The sequence below is a fragment of the Protobothrops mucrosquamatus genome, unplaced genomic scaffold, assembly GCF_001527695.2.
Source record: "Protobothrops mucrosquamatus isolate PMUCROS unplaced genomic scaffold, P.Mucros_1.0 scaffold_19, whole genome shotgun sequence".
Taxonomy (NCBI): domain Eukaryota; kingdom Metazoa; phylum Chordata; class Lepidosauria; order Squamata; family Viperidae; genus Protobothrops; species Protobothrops mucrosquamatus.
Window position 1 is genome coordinate 1,748,312 of NW_015386095.1, and position 24,424 is coordinate 1,772,735.

General features: G+C 34.4%; 1 protein-coding gene across 1 annotated transcript in view; it reads right to left on the reverse strand.

Annotated features, from left to right (window-relative positions):
- Positions 1 to 24,424, reverse strand: part of KIAA1549L (KIAA1549 like) — a 90,929-nt gene that overhangs the window by 60,512 nt on the left and 5,993 nt on the right. Inside the window, exons 4-10 of the mRNA XM_029287125.1 lie at positions 23,689 to 23,908; positions 21,909 to 22,042; positions 18,481 to 18,643; positions 13,312 to 13,371; positions 11,643 to 11,794; positions 10,465 to 10,636; positions 7,114 to 7,277 (exon numbers count right to left, since the gene is read on the reverse strand). Coding sequence (XP_029142958.1) covers positions 7,114 to 7,277; positions 10,465 to 10,636; positions 11,643 to 11,794; positions 13,312 to 13,371; positions 18,481 to 18,643; positions 21,909 to 22,042; positions 23,689 to 23,908 — 1,065 coding nt within the window. The remainder of the gene's footprint in view (positions 1 to 7,113; positions 7,278 to 10,464; positions 10,637 to 11,642; positions 11,795 to 13,311; positions 13,372 to 18,480; positions 18,644 to 21,908; positions 22,043 to 23,688; positions 23,909 to 24,424) is intronic.

The following is a 24,424-nucleotide window of genomic DNA, read 5'->3' on the forward strand; positions in this document are numbered from 1 at the left end:
TTCAATAGTTCAAGATAATTTGAGCCTAGTGATTTGTGTCTCAAGAACACTGGATTCATTTATTATATGATCCATTTATTTGTTTTCTTGGCTATCCATAGTATTCTCAGGAGTCTTGTCCATCGCCAAAGTTCAAATGCATCAATATTCTTTCTTATCCTACTTCAATTTTCATTTCCAGAGTGTCCCAGGGAAAACAATTGCCTGCAGTTCTAAACTTTGGAGCTATAAATGCATAACATCTGAAAAGATATCCAGATAAAGACCTTCAGTGCTAACCTACCACGTTCTATTATGTGACATGTTTCTTGACTCCTTAAATCAATCCTAAAAGGCAGAAGCCATCCAGTATCCTCACTGTTAATTCTAAAGCTGGTTTCTGTACTTGTCATTAGTTTGGTATATTTAATCTCAAACACATGTTTTCACTGTACTCTTTGACTAGAACCTCCATATTACTTGCATCTTCAGCTATCAGCGTTGTATCATTAACACAGCACAGATTATTGATGTTTCCACCTCCAATTTTAGAAGTCTTGTATTTATCTAATTCAGCTTCCCTCCGTATATATTCAGCTTGTAAATTCAATATGTAAGGGGAGACTGAACAGCTTTGTCTCACTTCTTTACCAACCTAAAGAAAGACTATTTCTAAAATTTAACATGTCACAAAACAATAGCAAATGTTGCCCTTGTAGTAAAAAGGATGAAACAATTGACCATTTGACCAGTGGCTACAGCAAAAATTCACAAACTGACTACAATCAGTGTCATGACTGAGTTGCCAAAATTATTCACTGGAAACATTGCCACTGCAGCCATCACGTTGAGAATTTTTTTTGGAAAATGAGCACATTAAAATCGTATGAGATTTTAAGATCCAAATAGGCATCTTTTTCATAACATGCCTGATATAGCAATTACTGAAAAGAAGGAAATCTATTTCACTGATGTTGGTATTCCAAATGATGCTAGGATTGAAGAAAAACAATTGGAAAAAAATTATGCCATACTAAGATCAAAGTTGAACGCTTATGGAAAAAGAACTCTCTTGTTATACCAATTGTGACTAGAGTCCTCAGAGTAATACCTAAAGGACTTCTTCAATATCTGGAAATTTATTTTATCGGACCTGAACATCTGATTTTACAGAAAGCCCCCCTGCTTTAATCTGCCTTTATTTCTAGACACTACCTTAAGAATTGTTAAGTTTTTGGTTAGGATTTGAATTATTAAATTTCTACCAGTCTTAGACTCTGAATCTAATTGTAGATTATTAACACATAATATAATTATTAATATATTATAACAAAATAATATAATATTGTAATCATCTATAATCAATGAAGTATATATTACATAATTTTGATATTTCTGGCCTTTCTTAATTATCCAGCATATATTAGCAAATAATGTCTCTTGTTTCTCAGCCTTTTCCAAAGCATCTTGAACAGCTGGCATCTCCCTTTCCATGTAGGACTCTAATGTGTGTGGAATGATCTTAAGTATTATATATTGTCCAACAGTTTGGACATTCTGTTAAGTGTCCTGTTTTTTGGTTGGGGTATGTAGTAATCTCTTCCAATCTGCGGGCCACTCTATTGCCCTCCTGTGGACATAGTTTAATTAGAACTTCGCTGATTCTGTTGCTTGCTATATTTTTACAGATATTCCATTAATTCCTGTAACCTTCTGACCTGATTTAATTTCATCTTCTAATAGTAGAGGTTTGTGCTAGTAAAAAATACCTTCTAAGAGATCTTGAATATAGCTAACTCTATTGTACAGAATTTCAGTATACGGTACTCTTTCTTCGAATCTTTCTTTTATCTTCTTTGAATTAGTTACTATCTCTCCATTGGAATACTTTAGCATAATAATTTCAGATAAACATCTCTGAGTTTGGAAATCTTTTAGTAGCCTTCCCTTGTTTTTCTCGGTCAATTTCTATTTATATCTTTACAATCAGCTTTAGCCACATCTTTGCTGTTATAATTGAGCTCTTCCACTTCTGTGTGCCAGTAATAAAGTCAATTTGAGTTCTGTGTACTCCATCTGCGGATGTCCATGTACATAAACAACTTTTGGTTGCTAAAAGACTGCATTAGTAATGAAGAAATCACTGGATTGGCAGAAACTATTAAATCGTTCCGCTTCATTTCTGTTTTCTAGGCCATACTGTCCAACTACATTTTCCTCTATACTGTTTCCAATTTTGGCATTCCAATCTCCAATCACAAGCAGCACATCTTATTCACCTTTTAAATTGAACATGACCATAAAACTCAACTTTCCTCTTCACCTGCATCAGTAGTTGAAGCACAAACTTAGATAATGGTCATATTAAAGGATTGTCCATGAAATCTAATTAATATTATACCAATTGCATTACACCCAAGAACTGCTATAGCTACATCCTTCTTAACCATGAAACAACATTGTTCCTTTTTTGTTTTTTCTGCCCTGAGTAGTAACAGTGTGTTCTTCTGACTGAAAGCACCCAATTCCAGTCCATTTCATGCTGATGTGTAAAATATCAATGTTAGTTGTTTCATTTTTCGCTATGTTGAGCTTTCCAGTGTTAATGCTTCTTAAATTTATATTCCACTATTATCCTGTCTTTACAGTTTTTAGTTTTCTTTTCCTGCATGCCAACATCAGAAAAAAAACATCCCAACGGCTTTAATCTCACCATTTTATAAACACTATTTGTACTTTGAAAGATCCTCAACTCTTCCTCAACAGCATACTGATAGCTATCCAGCTCGAGGGACTAAGATAAGCTAAGATAAGCTAAGATAAGCTAAGCTAAGATAAGATAACCTTTATTGTCATTTTTATACTGTGGGCATAATGGCACACATCAAAAATAAAATTTGGTTGCCCGCTCTCAAAGTGAAACACATACATGACACACACCTAAACATACTATGAACAACATATGTATAGACCCACATCCCTACATATACGTAGCAATAAATATTAAATATTGTCCATCTTGAATATATAACGGAAGGAGGAAGCTTGAGAGTTCGCAAGATTAATGCTGTATGGAATGAAACTCTGGCTGAATCTGGATGTTCTGCTTCGGATACCACGAAGCCTCCTCCCAGAAAGTAACAAGGAAAACAGGTCGTGAAGAGGATGTGTAGTGTCCCAGATAATCTTACGGACCCTGTTCAAGCAGCACTTCTTTGCTATGTCCTGGATGGGAGGGAGGGAACTGCCAATGACTTATTATCTGACTTGATATTATCAATTACTTTTTCTTGTCTATCCATGTATTTTCTTGGTAAAATAAAGCAGTGATTTTTAGCATTGCCTTTTCCACACACTATAAAAATATACTTAAAGTGATAATCCACCTCCAGCATCTTCCTATATTGCTGCTGCCCCAATAGATGTCTCCTTCCTTTAGCTGCAAAACTAGTAGGACCTTCGCCCTTTGGGCAACTCTGTTGGGATCATATATTCTTGGCATACATTTCAGTGCTCTTGCTCATTCTTCCCAGGAACACCCCTTCCCCACCACAATGAGGCATCACAGCAGGATGTGGAGAGAATCTAATGGACTGGTAGATAAATTATTAATTGGCTAGAACTGCTCTATTTCTTGTTTCAAAAGAAGCTATTTTTTCCCCTGGTTTTTATTTTCATTCCAACTTCCAACTGTTGCAGCCGTTTCTATCAGACCATTTTGAAATGGTCTAAGTTTACTGACTTGGCAGAAAGTAAGGCATTCCCTCTCAAGTTTCAAATCTGAAACCATTAGCTGTAAATTGATGCTATTAATTAAAAGGAACAAAGGATGCACTGTTATAGTAATGAAGTCAAAATATTAAAAATAAAAAGAGTTCCAGAGCACTCAGATTAAATAATTCATTTTTTTATCATATTCATCTTGCATCGTGGGAAAAACTAAAATTGGCTATGCTCATTTTCAACAAATATAAAAAGAAGAGAAATACATATATGCATTGATTCTTCTGTGGAAAAAAAAACCCCTCACTTTCCCCCCATTTTGTAGTTAGGTCATTTGAAGCAAAATCAATGAAGATGGTAAAGAAGTCAAAGTATTCTCAAGATGCTGCACTCTTTTTCAAAAAGCCACTGATCTTTCTCAAATGACAGTCATTTGTCTGGATTCCTTGAAGGAGCTCTCCTTAACAGTGCAGCCTCAGAAGTGCAATAAAACCTTTCTCCTCTTGGTTGCCATGCACTGCAGTGTTTAATCTAAAGGTTTAATGAACTGCTTAGATCCATTCACTGAGGGAGGATTTTTATGAAATGGTCCAGTAGGCAGACCTTCTGTGCAAAGAGCTGCTGTGTTAGCAGCAGGAATACAGGACTGATTACGCAGCTCTGTGCACCGTGTTCCCCTCTGAGACCTGAAATCAGAGCAAGCTGGGCAAGGAAAACAGATATTCCACAGCACTGCAAGCAACACAAACGATGGAGATTTCTCATCACAAACCTGGATCACGCATTCTTAAAAATAATGCACCGAAACGTTAACATCCATATTCAAAATATAAGCAGCAACAAACAGGATTTTAAAACAATAAAGAAATCCTATTGCAAATCAGATTTTTCATCCAGCAGGGTTGCAAGGAATATCAGGCATCTCTTTAAAAAAAAAAAGCTATTCAAATAATACAGAGCATATTTAAATATGATGTGCAATATTATTCACTATTTACACTGCAAAACTTTTATATTAAAAGCTAGCTACTTTCCTTTTATAAGAAGTCAATGTTCTAAGCACATTAAAATGAAAAGAAAATGTAACACTGATTTCATTAATCAATATTAATACTACAGCACAGAAATCAGAGGAATCTATAAGAAAATGCTTCAGATGGGAGACATTTTCATGAATGAAAGGATTCCCCTCCTCAGAGCTACTGTAGGGGCAACCTATGGGGCAATGCCATTCAGGAATAGTGCAGGAATAAAAGGTTAGGACATCCCCATCATAGTCTGAATTTTGCTTACATACATAAACACAGTTGCTACTCAGTTTTAAAGCAAAAGGGGAGCCATAACTAACACAATGGAGAGGAGAGTTGCAATTTATCAAAATATAATCTATCTGGGTCTCTCAATTTGTCAGATCTCTTACATCTTCCAATTACAATGTGCTTTGATACTTAAAAGATAATATTAATGTCACTGTATATCACTGTAAAGTCACAGTATGTTGTGGAAGAGGGGATCTCTCCTGCATTTGTTCAAATGTCATATTTCTGAAACTTTAAAACAAAGTATATCATCTTAAGATAGTAATAACTAAATATAATCTTGATCTAATTAAGCTACTGGTCTTCTACTAAAATTTCTACTATTTCTTTACTAAAATAAAATAAAAACTGCATTGTCAGATTTTAACCTCAATCTTTGTTTTATACATAAATTATTTTAGGTATTATTATGAAAGAGAAGGTTTAAATTTATTTTAATAACCATTGAAGGATTTTTTTTTTAGAAAAATGAATCCAATTGCCCTAAATTCAATTAGTAGATATTAAAAAAACCACTTACTTCAGAATTTGAAATCCACACTATGAATCTAGATATTGACCAATAGATTTTATTCATGATTTTGGAATGGAGAAACTAGCTTGGTTTGACATGTTGATTCAACAAATGAATAAATGTTTGTATTTCTTTGCAATTTTTCTATCCTAATATTCTGGATTTATTTATAGTTTTTAGACTGTAATACATGGGTAATATATTTTTAGCTTACTCCAAATAAGTAATATGCAGCTTTAGAGAACTAGAAAGGAAAAGAAAGTTGACAAGCATCCATGTGACATTTTGTGGTGGTGGACTGTGAATCATGTATGCTGCCCAGCATCGATACAGGTAGTCCTCAACTTACAACAGTTCATTTAGTGACCATCTGAAGTTACAACGGCACTGAAAAAAGTGACTTATGGCCATTTTTTACACTTATAACCATTCAGCTTCCCCATGGTCATGTGATTTACATGCGAGGCTTGACAACTGAGGCTTGACAACTGACTCACATTTATGACAGTTGCAGTGTCCCGGAGTCATGTGATCCTCTTTTGCGACTTTCTGACAAGCAAAGTCATCAGATTCATTTAACAACCATGTTACTAATTTAAGAACTGCAATGATTCACTTAACAAATGTGGCAAGAAAAATCGTAAAATGGGGCAAAACTCACTTAAATTTCTCACATAAATTATGGGCTCGATTGTGGTCATAATTTGAGGACTATCTGTACTTACTTCAATATATATACATTTATACTTCAATGTAGAACACACATATACAGTATATGTATATAGCACCATCATTACAATGGAAATAAAATAGTGTTTGCTTCTGTCTGCATATTAAACTAACTATAATTTATTCAACCAAAATTTTGATACAGAAATAATAAAACAAGTATGTGATGCCTTGTACATGCCTATCTCCCTATTACAAAATTCACTTGTAAAGTAAAAAAACAGAATGAAAAGATGCTTTAATGAGTAAGTCTTAATAGTATCAATATACAAGGTCCATTTGATATTGTCCATTACTTGCAATTCTCCGAGTGACCACTGGTGAGGAGTGGGATGAGTTGGGGAACTCTGAAGTTTAGCACTGCTTCTAGTTTTAAAGATATGGAGATTAACTAAAAAATACCTTTCACTTTCTATGATTTGAAACAAAAGGACACAGAATAAAATATAGAATTCTTAGAGCAGACATGTCAAACTTGCGACGTCACGTGACGTCACGCAACGTATCAGGACAGTTTTGCCATTGCCGGCAATGGGGTGGGTGCGGCTTCCGGATGATGTGTCCGGCCCACAGGCCAGCAGTTTGACACCCCTGAATTAGAGAGACTTAATAAGCCTATATTTACCTCATTTTCATCCAATTATCAAAAACAAACAGGATCTTTTTGGATCTCAATCATGTTAATTCCTGTCAGTAGGAATGGTTTCAATCTGTCTTTGAACACAGATTAATGCTTTGGTAAAACTTGTCTAAACACAGCACAATTAACTCATCTTGCACAGATGGATGAAGAACGTAAGTCTGAAGAAACAAATTCATATAACTGAGCCCAGGATGAAAATAGCCTACCTTGGCTCTTTGTGGCAAGTTCATCATGGTGTCTGCCTTGAAGTCATTTTTGTTCTTCCTGCATAGAACAGCTGTGATGATAAGGATGATGACTGTAACAACTGCTATGGGAGCCAACACTGCTGCAATGATCCATAAATTGTTGGGTGGGTTTTTAACTACAGCTGCATACATCAAGTGAAAAGAAAAGAAATGAACTTATAAAGTTTACTTGTAATGAATCAGAGTAATGATCTATTTGACTGAATAATTTTTTCTCTAGCCTTCTCCAATCTAAAATCCTTCCAGATGAACTGGAACTGCAATTCTTGGCTGCTAGTCTCACAATGCATCACGAGAATGTCGGTTTAAAAAAGGTTAGTCTACTAGTTCAGTCAGATTTTTTTTCCTATGTTAACTGAAAACCTTTGAGAGGAGGTTTTCCCTAAGATACCAACTACTGTATGATCTATCATCAAGAAATAGATTGCCCCTCACCCACAATTATATTCAATAGCATCAGTTTTATTTAGACATTTATACAAAAAAGCATAGCACTAGCATATTATAAATATAGAATATATTACAGGAATATGTGCAAGAGTCTTCTATTGTTAGAGGCTACCAATATATTGTAATTTTTAAATTAAAATCTCTCTAGTGTTGTAAAGTTACTGATAAAATTATTTATGGCATAGTATTAACTCTGCCCAGAGTAAAAGTTGTTGGTGCTTCAGTATGAAGATATCTGACAAATAAGCAACCAGTCTGAAAAGTGCTCTTAGCATCTAAAAATGGGGAATGTTGTACACTAATACTCAAAACATACCTTTGGGCTTCTTTTTGACCTAAAGTGGTCAAAAAGTGTATTAAAAGTGAGTTTTACTACTAGGTTTTTCTTCCACTATTTTTAAATATACCTTTTCAAACAGGTGAAATTAGTCTGTTACAGGGGAAAAATCAATTTTAGCATTATTAGAATAGTTTTAAATCCTCCACTGTCATTAACATGATTTCTAAAGGCAAAGCAACATTATCAGCATGGCTAAAATTGATCGCAAAAGCCATCTTTTAGGACATAAACTGAAATGCATGTAACAGTGATACAAGAGACTTCAAAAACAAATGTTCCACAGTATAAACTGTCCACCAAATTTGATTGGCAGCAGCATTCTTCTATGCATTTTCAACTGGAAAGCTAATGTGTGCTTTCCATGAGTTTACTATATGAAAAAAAAACTGAAAGTACCTGCATGGTCAACTATTCAAGCTTATTTAACAATTTTATGTTTGGCTCTTTTTACCACGACTACAGCTGAAATCCAGACAGAGTGAGGGTAGGCCACTGTGATGGCTATGTTTAAAAAAGAAAAAAAAATGGATCCTAAACATTATAGACTGGTTAATCTGCTAAATGTCAGCATAAAATCATGTTTCAGTCATCTGACTGGAAATTTACAGATTGCTTGGAACAGCAGAACTTGGTAGTTGTTAAGGAAACAATTTAGCATAATTTAGGAATCTGAAGATCACTATCTGAGATTAAGGCACACAGAATTAGGGATTTCTTTACTCAGTGATCTGTGAAAGAAGGATGCATAGTGCTTCATTTTATTTGACTTCCATATGTACTCTGAAATCAACAAACATAAACTAAAAAGAAATATTGCTATACTATTATATGCAGATGTTTTCACAATATTTCTATTCTCCAACTGATTTGAAATGGGTTTTACCTGCACTTAACATCTATAGAGATGATAAACATATTAGTATTCTAATTATTTTTATTGCCTTATTATTTTCAACTATTATGAAAAGAACTCCAAGTCTCTGAAAATATAATAGTCCTAATTACATAAAAATATATAAATACATAAAAAAGCATCAAACGTATGTAGCTTAACCAAGTGCTAACACTACTGTAAAAAAAAATCAATACACAGGTAAGCAAAAGGAATCTGGGTGAGATATTAATAGTCTGCATAAATAATACTTAGTTCAATAGTCTATTTTATATAAAGCAGTTCCTATTTCTACTGGGTCCAATGTGGGAACATATTAGTGAGCAATTATTTTTATTCTCATTTGTGTCAAAGTTTACTATTTTTCCTGGTTGCAAACTCCACAATACTAACTGAATGCATTCCAGAATACATTATATTCTGCAATCTAGACTACATTGTAATATGTGGAAATAAACACAGAGATTATCTGCAATGTCAGAATAATTTATCATACACTTCTTTTTTTATCTACAATGAATATACATAATTTCAATCTTGACAAAACTACAGACAAAGCTTAACTGTAATTTAAAAGCGTCTTGCTCTGGAGAAGATATCTTGACCTACTTCAGAGTATTAGAATTTTAGCTTAACAAGATCAGATATTCATCTGTTTTATTAACCACTTTGTCCTCTTTTATACCAGCGAGTACTGTCTATAAGAGTGGTTATTCAGTTATCTATATACTCCTCTTATGTTTCTCATAGGAACTGTGATAAACAAGTGTGGTTAACAGTTTCCAAATAGGCAAGGACAAGATACCAATTTCAAACAATTTCACATGCTAGCTTATTTTAACCATTCATTACTCTTTTTCACTTTGTACATAACAAAAAGCTGCAGAACATTCTAGATAATTGTTGTGGTTAAGAACAGATATACTGTAGGTGGCTTGCTTTTCTGCTTGCTTAAATAAAGAAAAGAGCAAAGAAGGTACATAGCTTCTCAAAATCATTCATCTCTTGCTTCAGTAAGACAAGATGTTGACAATCCAAATTGACGTCTAAGAAATGAGCAGGATATGGAATGTTGTTGTTATATAAACCACATATCTTTTACTACCAACTATAACAGCATGCAGCTTCTCATCTATCAATTTCTTAAAAATTAGATACGGTAAATCTAAAAAAAAATCACAACACAAGCAGCAGGCAAGAAGTCACTAAGGCAGCTTGAAAGTAGACAATGCAATCCAGAACTAAGACTAATACATTTGTACAGTTCATGTCACATTTACCACATTTGAAACAGGCTGAATCTAAGATTTCTTTTAATTCTTCACCTAGGCTAATATTACGGTATGCTTACACTTCCTTTAATACAAAGGCCAGTGTAAATTATCTCACAAATAACCTATTCTCACACGTATTTATGCATACATGCTATATTCTCAGAAAGCTCTTCCACATGTTACTGTTCTAAAAAATGTGATATAGTATTCAAAAAGCAACTAAGCAACTACAGAAGATAACATTTTTAATAAACCACAGCACTAGGTTTCCGCTACATTTTCATAACAATCATAAGGATTATAATTAATTATAACTAAAAGAGGAAGAGGGAAGCAAAGAGAATATTTCTTACGATCAGCTTGTACTTGAACAACATATCCTAGAGTCAAGGCCATCCTTTGTGAATCAACTGTAGTCAAACGTTTAGCAGCTATTGTGCCCAATAAAGGTTTCCCATTGTATAAAATATAGTAAGTCAATTCAGCAGGCTCCCGGGGACCTGGAATTCGCTGCATTTTTACCATCTTAAAAAAGAAACAAAAACCACACAAATAAAGAACTTAGGAAGCAATTACATCTATAATGTTAATACACTCATTTCTGTATCCTGCAAAAGACAACATTAATTTGTAAATAGGCTTGTAAATTTAAATTACATTTTCAATTAAATTTGCAATATTCATGAATATTCAGAAGGAAGTTATTTACCGTAGTTCAGAAATACCAGTGGGAACTTGTTTGTATCCCATATTGACAAGTTATACATAGATAGGGCTACAAATCTCAGTATTCCAGACACTAACTCTTTGTTCAGGAATTGATTTCCTTGGCAGAAAGCTCACAAACAAAACCTGGCTAGATTAGTTCATTTATAGGAAACATGGATGAACCAAAAATAAACATACACAATTTGTCTTTATAGTACACAGGAGTATAAACCACCTAAACACCAGGATTTGCATTGTATGCCTACTCTTTTCACCTTTCAGGATAAGCAGAACTTTCGCTGTTCTCTTAAAAGACACTTGCTCTATGTTCACATAATAGCCCTCTACAAATTTATTTACATTCCTCTCAAATTTCCAGTTTCTAGGTACTAAATTAATCTGAGTGATTCCAGCTTCTTGGTGCTTCATAAATTCTGCTCCAAACAAAACAGATCAGACACTGAGGTTCGCACCAAATAACAAGATCTTAATCCTGCTCTTAGATTTTCTTTTTATGCAACCATGTACAAATCAGATAACCAACTAATGGAGGGGAAGAATAATTGGGGAAAGTCCTCCCCCAAATCTAGAATACCTTCATACTTCCACAGGTCTCATTCTTGAACCAAGAGAAGGAGAAAAAAAACAACTGTTGAGTTGTTCTAATTTTAACCTACCAAAATTTATAATAAAATGGACAGATAAACCTTAAATTTGTCATAGTCTTCACTACAATATGAGGTTTCTGGTTGATACCCTCAAATCATACAAAAACACTGCAACTGAGAGAAACTTAAGAATTATCTTTAGTTCTTGACTCTACCTGAACAGTAAAGCTGTCAATAGTAGTGGCTCGTTTAAATCGTCTTTCTTGCTGATGAGTCATCATGAACAGTGGGGCTAAACGTTGCTCCATGAGTCTTGCAAAACTTTGGTTATTCACCCCCAGCAATGTAGTGTCAACTCCCAGTATAACTACAAAAATTGAAGGAAAACATGTACTGCAGCAGTGAGTTAAAGATATATAAACATGTATAGTTAAAAAAAAATTCTTTCAACACTTCTAAGTGTTGTGTGATTTTTTTTATGTACAATATTCAATACAGCATCGGGCCTGTACATGTGTCAAAATATTGTGTGACCTTTAATTGGGCTTTTAAAATATATCTTAATTCTACCATATATCTGTAAAAAGTTTTTATTGAAAAATAGCTTGGAAGGAAATTCCACAAATCCTAATATGGACAGTAGCTTATACTATTTTACAGCTAATCTTATTATTGGAAGATTATATACTTTTTAACCTACACTTGTGCTCTAAAAGGTTAAATAGTTGTTTTATTAGCATCATTTTACTTTAATTATTGTTAAATATATGATTTAAATATTGATTTCCATGTAGAGACCATCCTTGTAAATTATGAACACATGACAATTACAATAAAAAAATGAATTGCTATGTTAAAAATGATCATAAAAATATGAACAAAATGTTCTCATGGGTAGTCACAACTGTTAAAGGTCACTGTGAAATAATTAACAGTACCTATATACATGTACAGTTCCTATACTATACTGAACATTGTACATTAAAAAAAACACTCAATACTTGAAAGAGTTCTATTTATGTTGCAGCCCAAACAAATTGGAAGTAATCAGCTGCATAACAAAGTTTTTTTTTTAAATTCAGGAAATAAATGTTCTCTATGGAAGTAATTTAAACCAAAGCACAGCTGTACAAAACCTGCAGATTTAGAAAATTCTACATTTGTCTACAAAACTGCAACATGAATGAATTATGCCAAAGCATAGTTGCATTACAGAAAAAAAATATTGTTCCATATTCTTACTTTCTTAAGCAGAAAAAATATGCAACTTGCATAGTTAACCATGCATACTGAGAACATTCATGTTTTCTTAACTACTGTGTTCTAGGATTTAGCAAAAGAAGAAACAAAAAAACAAAAAAACCAAATCCCACATGTATTTTTCCAATAATGTGTCTTTTATTCTGTTAGACAAATTGGATTTTCTCAGGAAATCAACCACTGGTAGAGTTGTTTGGTATGTAGGAGGAGATTATTGAAAAAGGAGATCTAACAGGGAAAAATCAACCTTTCTCATATGCGTGCTGAGAAGAACAGTGTAAGTATGTTGCTATGAGACAGCCAGGTGTATATATGGCCAATATGTATTTATAAATCAGCACTTTGTAATTATACCTCATTATTTTCGTTAAGATTCTGAAACTTGTAAATTTGGGGCATCTTATTTTTGGATATGAAATTCATGGTTGTTTTTTCAAAGAACTAACTGAATAAGGCAATAATTTACAGAAGTCTCAGACTATTTAATATTTTACTAAGTAACCTAAAACGGCAGATATTGCACTCATTTTAACAGTCCTCATAGTGTCAAGGTTCTCTCATGTGAAAAAAAATTAAATGTATGAAAATTAGGAAAATGCTGTCTAAAAAAACCCAAACCTTTACCTGTAATCACCCAGTAATCTCTAGTTGCTTCTGAAGTATCGAGATTTGGATATTCCAGTGCTTTAAAATAAAACAGGAAACAAAGCAATCAATTACTCAACTAGCTTCACATTTTCCAAATTCTTTTTCTTGTGCTGTGCCAAAAGTTTCTTCTGCAAAATGTTAGTTTTGTTTTCTTACCAGGAATCCCAAGCAAGTATTCCTTATTTCTAAATGTCTCAATAAGCTGCAAAATCAGATAGTCAAGAACACATACAAAGGGAAAATCACACAGATCATCCGTACTTTCCAAATAAATTTTATAAGGTTACATTATAAATTGTGCACCGGAGAAAATATTTGAGTTGGTGTTCTTTAGAAATCAAGCCCCGTATGTAAATAATTCCTTCTCTTATCTGGCATATACTGTAAACTGAAGTCATACTTCCCTTCAGAATTTGCTAATCAGGTTTTGGGTAACTGTAAAAAGAAAAGACAACTAAACTGTTATTATAGTGAAGGTGGGAAAATTCCACTCAAAAACCAGTTCAACGGGTTAAAGAAAAGTCAACTATTCTGTTCATCCAGTGATGGGCATAGACAACAGAAGTCAGGGAAAATCATGTCCAGTGGCCAATCAGAAAAATAGTTTCTTTCTTTCAGGTGATTTTTTTTAAAGGAGTCTTTTGGGGTTTGAGTTTTCTCCTGCAGAAGCAACTGAAAGCAAGGAAGGGGAAAAGTAGATTTCCCCAAAACAAAAGCAACAGGGCTACATTTATAAATTTAGGCACAAGTTAGGATTAGTAAAATTTGCAGCCATTTAGATTCCTTATTAAAGAGGTCCCCAACCTTTTGGGCACCAGGGACCAGTTCCATGGAGAAAGGTTTTTCTGCAGACCGGAGAGTGTGTGGTTTTGTATGTTGCCTGTATCCCAAGGATGGGCCTTTGCTTGTTTGTGTGGACCAGTTGTTGGCATGCCGCAGCCCAGTACCGGTCCACGGACCAGGGGTTGGGGACCACTGCCTTATTACATTCATTGAGATCTTGTCTCTATGAAACTGTGAGAGATCCTGGAGCTGAGGGAGCAATTAGTTCTTGAATTAATAGTAACTAAAATCAACCTTTCCAGAAAACAATTGTTCATTTCTTCTTTTTTCTTCCTTCTAATTTTTTCTAGGTCATTGAGTTTATTATATACAAAAGAAAAAGAAATAAAGAAACTCTTTCTTTTGAACGAAATATTTCTTTCTTCATTGTATGTCTTCTTGCCAGGTCAAACTGCTCAAGGAATGGGACTGCCACATGCCTCTTCTCTGAAAAATGAGTGAACAAGAGAGTATTCTGGAGAAAAATGGCCAAGTGTTTGTGAGAAGATTTTAAGACCCCCTTCTAGATTGTAATAGGGGGTCCCAAGGTACTACCTCATATGCCTACATGAACCCCATTATAGTGGTTTTAATATTCTGGATTCACAACTACAAATTATGTATACATGTTCAAGGTTATTTTACTCAAACTTCAGAATATATTTTTCTCACAATAGAGTTATTTATTTCTCTCATATTGTATTCCACCTTTTTTATGTATCATTTAAGATGGCAAACCTGATATTCCTGACTCCTATTTTCCCCATATGATTTGTAAATACCTCTTGAAAAGACAAAAGATATTATAAAACTAGTCAGAAGAATGCTCATACAGACCCGAATTTACTCTCCCCTCCAGGCAGGTCTTCTACAGCAGGGGTCCCCAACCTGTGGGCCGTGGGCCAGTAGTGGGCCGTGGGCTGCTGGCCACCAGGCCGCGGGACAGGCTGGCCAGTGTGCGCATGTGTGTGTGCACACTCTGACTTGTGCTAGCGCTGCAGCTGCGGGGCGCAAAAACAGGACACCGCGTCGCAGGGTGCAAAAAGAGGCTGCCGCTGCGTCGCAAGGCACAAAAACGGGATACTGTGCACAAGAATGGGGCAGGGCTAGCAAATATCATGCAAGCACTAGCCCCACCCCATTTGCATCATGCACATGCTCGCGTGATGGACCAAATTTTGTGTGCATAACTACCAAAACCTTCACTGTGAAATGTTAGCAAATTTAGGGAAGCACTATGTTGCACAGAAAAGCAGCTTCAAAAAGAAATAGTCTTATTAAGCAATTTCTATACCTTGCGAGGGGCAAAAAAAAAAGGGGGGGGGAGAAAGAAAATTTATCAGGCATAAGGTCATTGTAGGAGACAATTTTGAATGGGGAGCAACAACAACCAGGGATCTTTACAGCATTTCTTTCTCCCTCAGAGACATGTGTCCACTTAGCAACCATTTTGCTTAACAATATTTTTCTTTTGACTTAAGGAATGGATTGCAGTCACTAAACAAGGGGAAGATATTTAAACTAAGCAACAGGCCTCCTCTGCAGCAGCTCCAATTTCAAATATCTTTCTGTATGAAGCTTCATATAGCTCCCTACTTGTGAATATTCTACCAAGAAATTTAAATTGTATCCTTTTGATGAGCTTTAATCCCTGATTGACTGAATGAGAACATCTACCTTGGGGTATGATTTATTCTGTGGTTTCTCTAAGCCACAAAGAGCCCTTCAAGATTGGGGGCAGGTTATAATATACAAGTAAAATGCAATAAATAACTATTTTCCAAATTGGTACCATCTACATATTTTGGCCATGCTGGGGAAGATGAAAATTGCAATCTGGATTAGTTAAAGCTGATGTGCACAGTCAACAGACCCGTAACTGTAGTTACAATACATATCCATACAGATAATATATCCAAAATAAATGCTAATTTATTCATTAATACATTAATGCAACATTAATAGCATTTTAATTTAAAAGATAGGTACACTGATTTGCCAACATTCACATATGCCATGTAAGAAGAAACATATTTTTTTGAGCAATCAATTATCAAAAGTAAATTTCACTACAGCAATTTTATTCTATTTATGACTTTTTAAATCATGTATGAAGGAGATTTTACAGCCTAAAGGGAAATGACATAGTTTGAAAGTGCTCAGTGCTTTTACACAATAAATTAAAATTATGCAGTAGAAAATTAATAAGCTCTTTCTAGATTGATATTTACAGAAGAGAAATCATGAACCTTGCATGCTCTTCAAATTTATGAGACAACTAGCAAAAAAGCAAAAAAAAAAAAGTAACTATGTGAAAGAACAGGCGAGGCCTGCAATATAATGAAAAGAAACACGAAAAGGTACACTTTCTGAAGGATTTTCCTTCAATGCCATGTTTAAGATAAAACCACTCTTGCATTTTTAAACTTGTTTATTATTCTCCCTGAAGCTTCAGCTTTTTATGTTACAGTGCATGTGGTCAAGAAGTTCTACCTCACAGAATTTTGCATGAGGCCTTGTAAAATGTGATTTTGTGCATACTCTGTAACAAAGAAAAAATAACAGCATGTAATACCACTCACAAGCTTTATCTAGAGTTCAACAAATGCAGCCTCTTACTCTCATTTGCCAGCTCTATTCATTCCCAATTCACCTGTTACAAAAACATTTGGTTCCTTAATTTCCCTTTCACATTTTCCCAATACTTTGCAACTGCTTTCTTTCCACGCCTTTACCTGTTTTTTTTACTGTCTCTCTATCTATTTCCTTATACATTGCCCTGCTTCTCCCCATTCACTTTGATGCTATTTTTACCCGTTTTCCCTGCTTCATTTCTTACTAGCATTGTTGATTCTACCTTATTTTGACTATTCAGTTCCAAAAGAAAGAAAAAAAATTGGTGAACTTTTTTTTCTTCAAAAATGGACTATGATAGTGCTTAGAAGCAGAGTTAAAGCATGGATATAAGGGTTGAAAGAGTAGGACAAATTTGTTCCATCAACAAATGGACAGAAATGGATCCAACTCACAGTTTATTTTGTAACAAAATAAGTCACTTGATTAGAATAATACATATTGTTCTTTTAAATCTATTGTTAAATGTTTATAAAAAAATTGATTGCCAGCAAAGTGACTATACTGAGTAGTCATTTCATGACCTCATGACATACTTTGGAAACCAGTCTGGTGAACTGGTACTACCTAATTTTATTAAGCCCTTTTAGTCTTTCTTTTCAGATGCATTTTAAATAGAGATTTTCCCCATCTTCCCTTTTAAGGAAAGATGGTTGGCAAAGTAAACTAACATTTGTTATTTGAAGCAAACTAAATCAATGGTTCTTAAATACTAAATATTTCCAAATAGCCTATCCGTTATTAGTAAATATGTTCTTGAGCTGAACTCACCTCTTAGTGATTTTTTGATTCTGTCCGTGTAGTTTTTTTGGGCAGCATATGAAAATGGATTGGTCCTTTCCCCAGAATATATTTTTAACAATCTAGCTGCAGCTCTACTATTTGAAGGACAAATGAAGTCCTACTCTCCTTTATGGGATCAGCCAAGGCCAGCAAGGGATTATCACCTCCTGAAACCTCATGTAATATGAATGATTACCAAGTATTAGGGGAGTGTGAAAAACGTGGATATTTGATCCAGGATGAATGACTGTTATCTTTTGGGCCAACTTGACGTAGATGAGATGCCTTGGTAAATTTTCTACGAGTTGATTACAACAGGGGTCCCCAACCTTTTTGGTTCCATGGACTGGCAGCAGTGCACACAACCTAAGCCCCACACATACAAATGAAGCTTCATGCGCTCCCCCACCATTTCAATCACCTGATTCCCAACAGGCTGCCGCCTGGTAGTGGGTCACAGCCCAGGGGTTGGGGACCCCGAGATTAAAGTAACAGTTCCGAAGAGAGGATTTTGAAACTTTAATCTTGCCTTTTTATCATTGTTCTTCTTGCTAACTATTTGGTCATTAATATAGTATATAGATGATAGGCTAATAACTTGCAATAGATTTAATAGTTTTTTTTAAAAATGGGCCTCTTTCACAAGGGGTGGGAAACTAATATTGTTGCAATATATTAATCAGTTAGCCACTAGGAGGGATAATATGTATATACGTGTTAGGGTTTTTTCAATGCATTTTAATGTCTTGTTTGTTTTGTGTTTTCTTCTGGTTTTTTTTTTTAAATTTTTTTTGAAGTTTTGAATTTTTGTATTTTAATTAATATTTTTGTATTGTATTTTGTATATTTGTATTTTAGTTTTTTTTTTAATAAAATAAAAATAGAACAATAAAAAAGAAGACTTACCTTCAGCAATAGTTAATGGTGGGAAAGTAAGATAGAATCCCACCAGTTCGGCTGAAAGCTGATTAAGAAGGTTGCTTGAAACTGTGCCATTTAAAACTGTACTTTCATTTCTCACCACATAAAACAGAGTGACAGCCTGAGATACATTTGATGTGTTCAGGATCTGAAAAAATAAAATAAAAATAAAAAATAAAACAATTACAATAGAGACAGAGTGGATAACTTCATTTTGATGTATTGCTCTTTCCCTGTACTGTATTATTATATTAATGCAAAGATCAAGGGTAAATGCCTATGGAGATTCTCAGTCATCCAGGTAAATGTTAATCATGCCATTACTGCAAAAGACACATGCTCCCAGGTATTTTCACTCTTTTGGATAGACAATTCAACCAATCCAGCAGGCAGGAGAATAGAGTATTGCTATTTCACAAACAAAAACTCATCTTGGAAGCACATTCTTTATATGTATAATGACGGGTCATTTGGATGCCTGTATATAAGTAAGAAAATAGTAATATTTCTGTTGTTACCGTTTGGTTCTATTCCATTTTAAATTTTAAAAGCTGGGCATTCAAAACATTCAAATCCATTTGTTCTTATAGTTTCTGCCACCCACCTAATCTGCAGGGCTATTAACTATGCAAATTACAACCGTCAACTTTAAAAATGAATGTGGCTGTAGCCATTTTCCCTATTCATTTTTGGTTGACACATAGAAAGGGGGAAGGGGGGGGATTGCCAGGTGCTTGGCTAGTCAAAGTATTCTTTTGTCCCATGGGAACCAAGGTCATCAGTTGCTCCCGAGACTGCAAGCCCACCAAGAAGATGTATTGGAGAACGTAGTTGCTTGCATAGGTTTAGAGGTGGAATTTCTTAACTTTGTATTGGGGAATTGTTACGTGTGTCTTCAGACTTGGTTTCACTTTTGACGTGCCGATACTTTGTAACTAATAAACATGTTCTTTGAAGAATTTCCAAGCCTCAGAGTTCTGCTTTATTTGTTTCTGTCTATCGGAACCTTGACACCAATTTTATACTATGGAAAGTAGAATTGAGGTGGAAATGGGAGAAGGAACAAGCAGGAGAAGTAAAAATGGCATGTTCCATGCATGGGGAAGACAATATTTCATTCAGGTTTTTTCCATTAAAATAAATAGGGAGTGGAGTAAGTTCAAATGGGAAATGTGTCTTATCTTCATGGTAATGCCATTTTCAACAGAGTAATATTATGCCCACAAAATTTACCACATGCTTTCAGTGCACATTATGCAAGTCTAATTGCACAGACCTGCAGCAAACATCTGGGGCAGACAAGACTGACATCCTTTCTTGATGCTCAAAGAAGAAGCAAAAGAGCACACATAACTCTTCCTCATCTCTATTAGTTTAAAAATGCCAAAAAAATATATGCTGTGCATCATGCATGAATTGAAGGAATCAAACAAATTCTTGCTTACAGGCACATTCTAAATGTAAGAAAACTCAAACAGATTTAATACAATGAGATAAAGATCTCATTTATGATAGGAAGATTCTATTACAAGATTCTGTACTGATGAAGGACAAAAATATCATAAGGGAGGAATATACAGGTATCAGGGCAAATCACTCCTATCCCTCTCGTCCATTGCTGGCTTCTTGTTCTATCTGTTTTGAGGGTATATTAAATTATAAAATAAAGTAACATATATACCAAAAGGTGTTATAAGTTCAAATGGATAATAATATAGATCAGATATATAGCTCCTATAAAAATTATTCAAAGGCCAAATAAATTATTTCTTGTTCCAAATTCAGAATTTTTTCATAAAGCAATTATTGTAGATGGTTTATACTCTTTCTACACAAAGTAAACAATTCACTTCTGCCAGTCAAGCTTAACAAGCCAAATTTCTGACACTTCTTTCCTTTGGCATGTCCCTGTGGATTTCTGGCATGACTAGTCAACTAGAAAGGATCCTATCAAATTTTATTTTGATTTTTACCACTCAGTATAGAGTATGACTACATATCTGGAAGTGAATATAAAACGTGGAAAAATGTTTCAAATGATTATTGAATTCTGCCATTGCTCCATTTAGTAACACACATTGCTGTAAGATTCTTTCATCAATCAATCAATCAATCAATCAATCGATCGATCAATCAATCGGTGGTTCTAGGAAAAAAGAATTATGATGATACATTTATATGTATATCTTTTAGTTAGTTATAGCTTTGAAAAGATTTAGATATCCATAAAATAAAAGTAACTGGTTTAGTTTTACAGCATCTGAGAAATGCAGCCAATAGGTTTTACCTCTATATTCTTAAGTAATCTTTCAATAACTACAAATAAAGGGTTAAGACACATTATTCATACAGCATAACTGCTTTTAAATGTGGAAACACATTGTCCTCACTTTAATTGGTGCCCTCTACTTTGTGAACTGGCCATTATAACACAATTCAGTTGGTTTTGCAGATACTGAACAGGATTTTGGAACTCATGTTCTCTTTGTAATTTTATAGGGAGACCAGTTTAAAATGAATTCTGTCGTTGGTCATTACTGTGCATGGGAGTATTACAACAGCTAGCTAAAGCATTCATTCATTCATTCAAAATATTTATATAGCTACCCATCTTGCAGAACACAACCCTGAGAGGCTAAAAATAATAAAAAGAAACAAGAAAAATAAACAAAAAAAACCAAGAAAAAGAAGAAAAACCAGGCATCCAATCCATCATCAACATTCATTCATTTATGCAATTATTGCTTAACAGATAAATAATTGTAGAGAGGATAACTAAATTTCTGCATTTCTGAATCTTTTTTTAATACACAGTCCAGCTTAAAGTCTCAAATTCTATTTGTCAGCGCAGACACACAGTATTCCTTGAGATTCATCAATAGTATTCCTTTGACTCCAAAGAAAGTGGCATATTGAACGGAAAAGTGTGAGAGATGTACCGAAATAAAATATAATTCTGTAAGAATAATTGCCCTTGTTTACATGTTTATATGTTTACATACACATGGAAGTAAGATTCCATACATATATGTAGTGGTTAAGGTGTTACACAAGGAACAGGAAGACCTAGATTCTAGTCCTCTCAATCATGAAATCACACTAGGTAACTTTGGGCTGGTCACAGTCTCTCAGCCCAAAACAGGAAGAAAGAGCATTATGGATACTGCTTTGAGCTCTTGTACAAAATAAAAGGCAGGAAATAAATCTAATAAATAAATTAATAATGATAATAAATGGAGAATAATAAAATAAATAATAAATTACAACTAAGTCATCATATGAATCACGAATTTTCTCTTAATAAATGGTAATAGTAAAATATATTTATATTGGCCTTCCAATATGATTAAAAATAAGACCTGATCTTCACCTGTTGTACATAGTAATAATTTGATAAAGATAAAATGTTTTACCTGAACATTTAACTTGCTAGTGGTATTCAAGGCTTTCCTCTCAGCATCTTGAAATGCCCTCTGCAATCTTTGTTCCATTGTCTGAACAAATCTGCATGACTTTATGTTGTCTGATTCATCCACAAACTGTAATTCTAGATGAACAAGAGCCATTGCATTTAGTGAATATATATTTTCTATCTGCCTTGTTAAAATCTGAAACTCTACACATATCTTGAAGAACAAAGTGTCTTCAAGTCAAACTTACTTCTGATGACTTCATCAACACAATTAGGTAGTCTTCTTGCAACAGTACTTAAGTGGTTGGCCATTTCTTTCTCCTGGGATGCTTTTTACTGCCCTATCTGGCCTGATATTCCATGGAGCTCTCCCAACTATGCTTAGGCTCCAAGCCCAGACAAGGTCAGCCACATAACTGCCACATTTACACTAATCAGGATTAAGCCCACTGAATTCAAAACTTACTTTTAATAAATGAAACAAAATTCACTACACAAGTTTCATAATATGGCATTAAAATAGAGTATTAAATATATAGTACAAGTATATCTTGCTTAACAACCATTTGTTCAGCCACTGTTTGAAATTATGGCAGTGCTGAATGTTACCTCAAAGTTCTGACCATGATCACATGATCATGGTCCAGGTACTCATATGCCCAGCTCACAATTACTAAATCACAGGAAGCTGTGTCACATAATCACTATTTGCTGCTGACTTTCCACAAGCAAAGTCAATGGGACAGCCAACAGAGAAGGTCACAAGTTGCTCCCACTTTTTGTTCAATCTGCAGTACTCCCCACCAGCCCACAGCCTCTACTGGTCCCCCTGACTGGTGCACAGCCTATGCCAGGCATCCCACAACTTGCATGCAACCTGTGCCAGCCACCCCACAGCATCGCTTCCCACAGCACCTCCACACTCCTTACCCAAGACGCCTGCCTCTCCCTGCTTAATATATGTCCTGCGGTTATAATAGCATTGTATGGGATTGCTGTCGCTATGTGACGTGGTCGTGTGATGTCAGACTTTATAACCATATTTCTTAGCAATAGCAATTCCAGTCTCAATTGTGTTCACAACCTGAGGATTACCTCGGTAATGCTAACAGTATGGAACACTATGTTTCTATTTCAAGTAAACTGATTCCAATCCAGCTAATTATGATAGCTACAAGCAGTACTGTTGTTAGGATTTTTTTTCCTCCTTCCTCTTTAACTCTTTTGCTTTCTGTGACATGTTTTAGATGGTTAAATGTAGAACAGACACTTTTAATTATGGTGTGTGTTGAGCACTCTGCAAACCTTTTTGAAGAGTGTTAAAAACCTTTTTAAAGAACAGAAAAATAATCTGATACAGTTAAAGGAGTAATAAAAATCAAATGTTGTTGTAACACATATAAAAGTGTGCTTTGTTGCTTCAGACCTATTAATTTAAAAAAATAAGCAAATTCTATCAGCTAATTCATTGTTACAATTAAATTAGCTAATTTTATCTAATTAAATGCCAGTCTCTTAATTTTCAAGGGGCAGATTGACCCAATTGTTCTCAAATACTATTTGATAGAAGAACAAGCCTTAAACAGGGAAGGAAGGAATCCCCACTTCTAATACATTTTGATTACTGGAACACAATCTCTTTAGGGCCAAGTTTAGTTTCCCACTCCAATTTAGAAGAATCCTGGATGTACAAAGAAATTTTTACTTCCTGTTCTAACACTGAAATTTGTAACTGTACTAACAGATATAACCTCTGAGGGTGTACATTAGAGAAAATTTACCTGTTTTCAACTGAAAATGATAAGCTGGCAGTGGGCTCCATGGCAAGGCTAAGACAGCAACAGAATGAAGATTTGGCACGTGTTTCCTAATATCTAAAGTGGCATTAGTAACACCATAAGCAATTAGCATTTCAATAACCACAGCAGGTATGAAAACGAGTCTGTCCTGAGTAACATAGTAACCAATTGTCACATTGTTTGATTGTTCCAAAATTTCTATCTGAAAAATAAAAAAGATAAATATGCATTTCATATTCTTCACAATTAAGAGTTTTGATTCAGATCATTCAGAGAACTGTATGACTCTTCTGTTCAAGGAACTAAAAACATTAATCTCAAAGAAGTGATCAAGACAAAATTGCCCTTTCAATAAAATTATGAATAATTAAAAATGTTTTGTTAGATTAACAGACTCATTGAAGAATGAGCATAAAGTTAAAAGCACTTGGCCCTAGGTGACCTGACGTACTTCAAATGGATTATTCTCTTTGTTGACTAATTTACTAATCATTAGTCCTATATTACTAAATTCTATACCAGTTACAGTGTCGTGGAAAAATGCAAGTTGTTATAGCAAAATACACAAGATAAGTTTCTTCGTTCTATGTTATACTGTATGCAAATATGAATTAAGAGCTTGCCTTACAAGACACTGGAATATTGGAATGGAATACTAACTATGCATTTTACAAATCTATACAGACCATTATTCTTTCGAAATAAAGGAAAAACAGCA